Source organism: Durio zibethinus, chromosome 28 (genome assembly GCF_047325235.1).
Source record: "Durio zibethinus cultivar Kanyao isolate XHJ-2024 chromosome 28, ASM4732523v1, whole genome shotgun sequence".
In the NCBI taxonomy this organism is placed as follows: Eukaryota; Viridiplantae; Streptophyta; class Magnoliopsida; order Malvales; family Malvaceae; genus Durio; species Durio zibethinus.
The window spans coordinates 6,033,640-6,042,606 of NC_143189.1; the positions used below are offsets into that span (position 1 = coordinate 6,033,640).

The 8,967-nt window shown below is 29.5% G+C and overlaps 1 protein-coding gene and 1 non-coding gene across 3 annotated transcripts; both read right to left on the reverse strand.

The window, feature by feature from the left end:
- Positions 1-335: 335 nt before the first annotated feature.
- Positions 336-3,632, reverse strand: LOC111280587 (uncharacterized). 2 transcript variants are annotated; one of them, XM_089757126.1, is made up of 3 exons: positions 3,339-3,632; positions 1,021-3,194; positions 336-748 (listed from the first exon to the last, which is right to left on the reverse strand). In XM_089757126.1, the coding sequence occupies exons 1-3, from the start codon at positions 3,400-3,402 to the stop codon at positions 647-649; spliced, it is 2,340 nt and encodes a 779-aa protein (XP_089613252.1). In that variant the 5' UTR covers positions 3,403-3,632; the 3' UTR covers positions 336-646. The 2 variants fall into 2 exon arrangements, with proteins under 2 accessions (XP_089613252.1, XP_022723767.2); XM_022868032.2 differs by having other exon boundaries at positions 1,021-3,200.
- Positions 3,633-6,516: 2,884 nt separating this feature from the next.
- Positions 6,517-6,590, reverse strand: TRNAI-AAU (transfer RNA isoleucine (anticodon AAU)). The gene has a single exon. It is a non-coding gene; the product is annotated as a tRNA-Ile (tRNA).
- Between the last annotated feature and the right edge of the window lie 2,377 nt (positions 6,591-8,967).

Below are 8,967 nucleotides of genomic sequence, written 5' to 3' on the forward strand. Positions count from 1 at the left end.
TCCACTTAAGTTCTTATTAGCGAGCAAAAGTAGTTTTTTTCTATATGGATGAACCGCAAGTTCATAATCACATCAAATTAGCTGGTAAAATATTTTTCTACCATAACCAAAAGATAATCATACGCTTCCCTAAGGTCGCAAATCGTCAACCCACGAGGAGATTTATGGATTCTTTTTTTATGAGAATTTTTTTAATTTAAAAATTATTTAACAATAAGAGATCATGAAAATTTAAAATTTTATATTCAGATTTTAAATCTCAACTACTTACGCTAACCCTTATTGGCACTATCCAACTCTTTAAATAATCATAACACCTGCCATTTAATTCATTTGTTTTCATGCAGCTACCCCTTTGTACCAAAAATAAAAAAATAAAAACCAAAAACCATAACTAGGAAAAGATATTAAGACGGATAAGAAACATAAAGATGATAAAGGTGATAATTAAAGTGATTATTTAAAAAAAGGCAAGTAACCAATGGTTGGTTAGTCTTACAATGATGATCAGTTCCTACAGATTAGAATAGACAGCCAAATTCTAGTTTTACATTAGTTTCCTGGAAATGAGCTGCTATATGAAACAACAGAGATGCTGTTTCTGATATGCTCAAAGTTTAAATTAATATCAATGTCTTCACAGCCTTCATGGAGATGCAACAACGTCTGCACGATAGCGGATTCTGGCTGATCGCCTCAGTGGAGTTGCTGTGACCAGGTTATTCCTCCCTTCTCCATCCGCTCCTGCCTGTTGCGACACAAACACAGTAAGGTTCTGATTAAAAAAGCTTAAACAAAGGTGTTTCGGTATAGTCCTAACTGGCTCAATGTCAGTGTCTGGCAGTGATAAGATAATCCAGCACTTATGTTTATTTAACTAAAATAAATCTGAAACCGAGTCTAATCTTTACAACTGAGACATAGGTCTTCCTAATTTCACCCTATGGTCATCCATAATAAGCAAAACTGTGTCAGAGATAATGATGATAATAATTGAAGGAATATTAGGAAAAAACATACCATGTCATTGTTTCTGAACTCTTTCCTCAAAAGTTTCTTCTTGGCAGTCAATCTTTCGGATGAATTGGAATTCACGGTAGAGAACTCTAACAAATCATGTTTCTCCCGAGCCGGAGCTGAATAAGCATTGCTCCCTAAACCCTTTTCCAGAAAATCAGAGTAGCTGCTCACTTCATCTTTCATTCTGCTTTTGATGGCACAACTCTTAAGAGAACTGCCAATTCCTCCTACCTCTAATTCACCAAGCAACCCAACTGAAGGTGCTCGGCTTTGGTAAGTTTCTTTAATATCTTTGTCCACGGAGCTAATCAAAGGCATGGTGTTCAAAAAAGAATTCACATGCGTTTTATGCTCCTCTTTCTCAGCGGGAATCACCAAATTTGGTTTCTCCTTCTCAACAGGTTTGGTCGAATGCTTATCCACCAGACAAGAACGCTTTGATGCAATTCTATTTCTCCTAATATTAGATCCCAACACCAAATATGTAACAATAGCAGTACATGTTAAAAATCCAAACATAACTTTGAGAAGTATTTCAGTTCCCAAGTGCTGGTTGATCCCCTTCAGTGGATTCACTTCTTTGAAATTGAGAATAACGGATTTGCCCCACCTTTCTAGCATAGTAACTGCACTTGCCATGCTTATGGCATTTCCAAATAGTATAATTTTACCTTGAACCATATCATTTTCTCTTGTTTCGTTGTGAATTTCTTCATCTGCCTTCTTCGGAACCACCCTTTCTTTCTCTGAAGAATCTGTTGTATGAGATGCAGCCTCTTGGTGATCAGTCCCTTCAGACAACAGACTTGCATGATCACCTTCTAAGAATTCCGTCTCTCCTGCAGCTTGTTCCAGAAGTTCAATGTCCCCAACCATCTGATCATAAACTTTTCCTGTTTCCACCAATTCCTCTTCAATTATATCTCGACTTTCTCCATTTTCTTTTATATCTTCAATCTGTTCCCCAGTTTCTTTTCTCTCATGCAGCTCAATATCCACGACAAGCTGGTTAGAAACATTTCCTCTTTTCATCAATTCACTTTCAATTACATCTTCACTTTCTCCATTTTCCTTTACACTGTCAGCCTTCTCTACTTCTTCAATCTTTTCCACAGTTTCTTTCTCCTGCAACTCAACATCCTCAGCAAACTGCTCATAAGTTTCTCCACTTTTAATCAGTTCTTCTTCACATACATCTTCACTTTCCCCAACTGTCTTCACTTCAACCATCTCTACAGATTCAACATTTCTATCCTCTAGCTCCAAGCTAACTATTTCTCCCATGTTAACATTTTCGGTTACCTCTTCCTCAATCCCCTCATCCAAAATAGCTTGGTTCAAGCCCAATAAACCCAATTGTTCTTTTTTTCCATCCAAGAACTTATATCCAACCTCAACACTCTCAACTATTCCATACGAGTGATTTTGAATCTTTTGATAACCAAGTGTTAGACCCTCAAAAGCTGCTGGTGCAGTGGTTGGAGAATTAATGGAGGAAATATATGATGTAGTTATTACTAATACCACCAACAAAAGCAGATATTTCAACACTCTTCTCAAACTCCATCCTACTTCCTCTTCTGCCTCTTCATCACTTTCAATATCAAATTCTTCATCTTCTTGCTCCAAAAAACTCTCATTTTCATCACCATATTCTTCATCTTCTTGTGAAGAAGAAGAAGCCAAAGAAGGATTGTCACTAGAAACACTTGACCCATCATCTCTTTCTTTTTCCTCCATTTCAAGGCGCAAAAAGATCTCTTTTCGCCTACTAGGATTATACCTTAGGAATTGAGGCCTTGGTGAAAGGTAATTCGTTAATGGATCATAAGGCCTTGGTGAAGGTGTCTCATCCCTGGAACTGTATGATAATGGTGTCTTCTGAGAAAAAGGTTCCTTAGAAGTGACTTTGGGGTCAAGATTTGGGGAATTCTTGTGTGAAGATTTTGGAATTGTCTTTGGTGAGGCTTTTGAATCAAGATCTGGGGTTTTTGAGAGATGGGTATTGGATAAATTTGATCCTGGAGATTCATTTCTTTCAGCTAAGATTTTCTTTCTTGGAAAAGTGGCCTTTGAAGCTGCGGAAACAGTGAGTGACATGAAATCCTTCACAGTTTGTTTCTTTGGGTTTTCCAAATTCAAACCCATTTCCTGACTGCTTCTATCATTCTCATCTGAAACTATTAAAAATCCCAAACTAAACAATTAAAACAAAAAACCATATACTAATTCCAAAATTTTACCTTCATGTTCATTGGGAAAAAAGAAAAGAAAAGCAAACAAACAGATATACAAGTAGAAAGAAAGGGAAAGTTTACCTGTGGGAGATGCAGATGATTTGATAGAAGTTGAAAATGAGACTTTTTTCTTAGACCCTTTCATCTTTTCTTGAATTTTTTCTCTTTGTGCTCTGATTGAAAATGTTTTTCTTGAATTTCTCTTTTTCTGTGAAATTGGAGGGAGAGGAAGAAAGAAGAAATACCGAAATCAAAAGTGAGCGTTGGGAAGTATGTTATATTTTATTTATGTATTTGAAATTTTGAAATGTACTGTATATTTGAGCCGTTGGAAGAGCTGTCAGTTTTACAACGGTCCACTTTCAGCTTGCAATAAAAGATGTCTTTGGATCAAAATTAATAAAAAATTATGCATTTAAGAAAATTAGTTCATTTTTTTATTTAAATAATTTAAATGATTTAATCAATCGATTTACGATTTTAAATTTTATGCATCTGATCAAAAAACTTAATTTTGAATAGTTAAGTCTTTAATAAATATACCCGTTCACCTTTACCTATATCCTAAAATCTAAACCTCATTGCTTCTCCTTCAAAGTTTCTCCCTTGAGCCTCTCTCGTTGCCGCAACGCCACTCAAGCTTCAGCCCTCCACGCTACTTTGCAAGGATCAATGAAAGTAACCTCACTACTTTTATTTTTCTCTAGTTTAATTTTACTCGTATGAATTTAAAACTTATTGGTTACAAAGTATTCACAAATCAATGTTAGCTCTCTATCACGTAAATTTTGATTATTATATAGGAACTTGGTCAACGAGAAGCAAGCACTTTGGCCATTGCCTATTGGCTTGTTTGTCTACGTTTTTTGCTTGACAAGCGGTTAGAACTGTAACAAACCAAGAGTGGTAACCATTTTACATGCAGATTTAAAAATTAAAAAAAAAAAAAAACCTCCAATCTCAAGACGGCCAGGAATGTATTAGTATATGATTTTGCTGTGGTCACCCAGGCAGAGGAGTCACTTCCAATCACCAAAATCGCACATGCCCAGGCTTATCTGCATTTTTTATTTTGTCAATGTAGTGGTTTGCAGAAGATGAACCGCCCAATATAAACATTTCCAGATTTTTTTTTTCTGCAATTTGATTTATAAACCGAAAAAACCAATTAAACCGATCAATTCAATTTGATTCAATTTATGTTGATTTTCATTTTTTTAATTGATCGATTCGATTTTTGTATAAATTATATCCGTTAAGTTGATTTTCAAATATTTACTAACAAATTAATCCAACCAATTATTTGCCTTTTTCTAATATTAATGGCGTTTACTCCAGAATTTTAATCACGCTGACTCATTAAAAAAAACTAATTAATATGTCACCTCATTAATGTTTTTTTAATAAAAAAAACTGCACTGAAAAAGTTTTTATATATGCTAAAATTTAAATTTCATGTTATAAAATGACGCTTTTTAAAATTATTATCTAAATTAATTAAATTAAATTTTAAAATTTATCCTAAAATCCGAATACATTTAATCACTCTTGAGACATAATTTCTTAAAATATAATTTCATGGGATATAATAATTTCTTAAGATAAAATTCAGAATAAAACAACATTTATTATACATCCTAGCATTTGATTAACTAATTAGTGCATGATATTTGCTCAATAGAACTCATGTTTTCTCTTATTTAAATTAAGATGACAATGAAGCGGATATTAATTATTTTTTTAATATTTATATATGAATTCATTTAATATTTATAATATTTAAATTTATTTAAATTTAGTATTATTATTAAAATATGAATTTATTAAAATAAGCACTATTTGTTTAAATATCTAAGTCCATTAAACCATTGGCTTATTTAAAATTTTTATTAAAATATAAAATAAATAAGAATTTAATTTAAAATTTAAATTCACTCTTAATTAATAACAAGTAAAAATTATTTGCCAAGGTTAGAAACATTTCACACACATAAATTTTATCCCAAAGCCATTTGGTTTAGTAATTAAAAGTGTTTGAGGGGACATCAAGAGTTTAGTTTCGAGTTAAGCCTTCCCCTCTTCTCTTATTTGTATTAGGGTTTTATTCTCTTGATGTAACAAAAAAAATTTATATATTTTATAAATGTAAATAGGTAATAAATTTGAATACGAATTTAAATATCTGTTACTATTTATTAAAATTTAAACGAATTCAAATATTAGATATTCAGGAATATTATCCGTATCATATCCGAATTAGTCACGGATAGTAAATCTTTTATCCAATTTTATTAATTATACATTTATAATTATTCAAATCTAATATAAATTAATCAATTAATAACGAGTATCTATTTATTCATTCTCCATTGTTAACCTTAATCCAAATAAAATCTATATATATTTCTTTAACCCTTATCATATTGGTTTTTAACAACCAAATTTGTACCTTCAAAAAATTGTTTTGGCGCATCTATTATATGGGTGAAATGATAAATTTTGTTATTATTTATATAAAATATTTGTATAAATATAAAATTTGTTATTATTTAAATAAATAATATGCTACTTACCAAAATATATAAAATAAAATAAAATAAATGTACATACAATTTTGAAATATTAAAAAAAGTTAATTATAAGTTTTAGAAAAGTGAAAGTGGTTTAAATTACATTTTCAAGAAAATTAAAAGGTCAATATTAATTTTTTTTGTTATTATATGATAAAATTTTTTACAAATTCTCCGACTGACTTGACGTCAAAAGTTTTATAATAATATGGATAACGAACAACATTTTTATGTTATTTAATTTAATGATGGTATATGAGGATCTTAATTCTTAAATTAGTTTATTACTCTTCAATAAAATAGAGCTTATTTTATTTCAAAAATAATATAACTTAATATAAAACGTCCAACATATTTCAATTTTTGTGCAAATTTTTTTCGCTATAGAATATAGCTTATTAGTTTTTTTTTTTAACAATTTAAAAAGATGTGAGGGATGTAATTTGAAGCATTAAAAGTATAAATTAGATTTAGAGAAATTTTAAAAATACCCTTGATTGCATAATAATTAAAAAAATATATTAGTAGTATTGAGTGATGGGTAACAAATCCAGGAGGCTGAGAATGAGATCCATTATATATATAAGCAAACCGTCCAAACTATTAGTATCTCCAAGCCCAAATGGATTTGTGGTTAGAAAAAAGCCCAAACAGATTAGTGAAACAAGTAAAAATTCATAAAATAAATTTGGCCCATGCAGGTTTCGAACCTGCGACCTTCGCGTTATTAGCACGACGCTCTAACCAACTGAGCTAATAGGCCGATTGATTTGAATGAGTAAAAACTATATTAAGTCCTTAATTTGTTGACATTTTTTTGCCTGAAAAGACAACTATTGCCTCCCACTGTACGGGATACAATGAAGTTTGTTGTCCGAAAACACAATTTTGTGTGCCATAATTAAGTGGTTGAATTTTGTACTAAATTCACACTAATTACAAAGCAACGTTTCCATTTTGTTTTATTATGTAACCAATCTGCTATTCATATATATTTACACTTTTTTTTTTTATAAAGTGAAAACACATCAATGAACCAATTAAGAATTAATTAATCTCATTTGTTCCAATAATAATAGAAGACTCAATTGATTATCAACCAGAAAAAATTTAAATCAGTTAATAAATTAGAAAGATTCAAAGTCAAACTTTCAACAAAAAAATAAAAATCATAACAAAATGTCAAACTAATGCAATTATTGTAACAATTAATTTTTTATATTTAAAATCGTCAAAAATTAAATATAAATTATTAAAATTAAAATTTTAATATACATTTTATCAAAAAATCATATTAATAATAAAAATTAACTTGTGAAATAGTGCTTAGCACATGATTAAGGGGACCAACCATAAGGTGTAAACCATGACTTAGCCCATCCACTACTGTTGTTTCCCCCTCAGAACTAATCCAATCTATAATCAGTTACATTTGGTTGAATTTTCAAATTCAAAGACCCAAAATGGATAGGAATTCGTATGAATTTAATGCCAAAAATAATTGACTAAACGACTTTCAAATTATTATGTGTGTTTTAATTACCCCAAAACCCTTTTCTTTGCAAAACCCAAAGTTTTCGAACTACTAAGCAATGGCAAATTATCTAATATGAATATAATTTGCATTAATTAATCAAGATTTGTATTAATTTAATGCATTTTAAAAAATATTTTTTATTTTATGAAAAGATGACGAAAGCATAGCCAACTAACCAAACACATCGGAGCTGCATGTTCCTCGTACAAAGACATCCTTGTTAATTAAGCTTTAATAATCTTGTTCATTAATATGGTTGAAGATTACCAACGTCAGAAAAGTTTTCTTCTCTTCTCTAACATAAAACTTAGAAGGACGCTCTTTGTCATTTTTGCTTGTGCCTAGGGGCATTTGATAAAATTATACTCCCTTAGTTTTAAAATAATTACTATCATTTATTATTTTTTAAGTTAAATTAAATTTATTTTGACCATTTTTATAATAAATTAAAAAATTACAAATTTTAAGTTTCAAAATTTTCAAAACATATTTTTTAAAAAAATTTAATTCAATATATTATTTAATTTCATCAACAAAATTAAAAGATTATCACATAGCTTATTAAAATATATTTAAAATAGTTAATATGATAAATCAAAAGATATGTTAATTGTACTTCTAAAGCTTGTATAAAATAATAATTTGTAAGGCTACTTGCATTTTTTTTTAAATAGTATTCTATTTACGTTGTGCTCAATCTATGCATTAAGAATGTGTGAGGCTATTAATTATGTTGCCTTGGTGGTAAAAGCGACATGTTTTTTCTTTTCCATACGAAGGCATTTGTCCACTAGAAGTACTAACCTTAAAATGATAACATTTAGGTAGTGTTTGGTATATTTTTAAAATTGTTACGGTGATTATGTTATCATCAAGATGATTTTATTATTCATAATTTGAAATCATTCTATTTTATTAACAATCATTAATTCATATAAATTAAATATTATTGTATTTCATATTACTAAAAATTAAATATTATTTTATTTAAAAGTATGAAAATAACCATATATATCATCATAGTTACAGCAAAATGACATATTAACGGTAGTTTTATAGTAGCATTTCACTTACAAATGCCGTCAACTTTCATGTTTTTACAAAATTTCAGGTGTTTATTATCCAAATGCCACTAAATATTCAAATAGTAGCGTCGTTACTTATAAACGTCACCGAAGACTTGATATTAAAGGCGCTTTTTGACTAAATCGCCTTGAATATTTTTTATTAAAAGTTTTGGTGAATAGTTAAGGTATATTTTTGACAGATAATGCCTTCAATAATCACGTCATAAAAAATTGTATGAAATTAAAGAAGGTGTTGTCTACAATAAACGACGTTAATTTAGGTAAAAAAAATTTTCAATTTTATTAAATTTATTTTCTTCAAAAACTCAACCAATATTAAGCTTATCTAATTGTTAGGATCATACAGATGTTTAATTACCATAAGATTATTGGTTCGATCCATCTTTCAGGCCTTTTTTAGGTTTAGGCACGTATTATTTGTTATTGATTATTCTAGACGTTTTCTTGGCATAAACGCTTTCACCAATTGCTTTAAAAAATTTATCATAGAATATTAAAGGTTTTTTCGTTGAAAG

Excerpts from the sequence above, each read along its gene's own strand:
- LOC111280587 (XM_022868032.2), bottom strand. The coding sequence starts at position 3,402 with ATGAAAGGGTCTAAGAAAAAAGTCTCATTTTCAACTTCTATCAAATCA. Across the intron at positions 3,201-3,338 it reads ATCATCTGCATCTCCCACAG|TTTCAGATGAGAATGATAGA; the intron begins GTAAACTTTCCC and ends GATTTTTAATAG. Across the intron at positions 749-1,020 it reads AGTTCAGAAACAATGACATG|GCAGGAGCGGATGGAGAAGG; the intron begins GTATGTTTTTTC and ends GTGTCGCAACAG.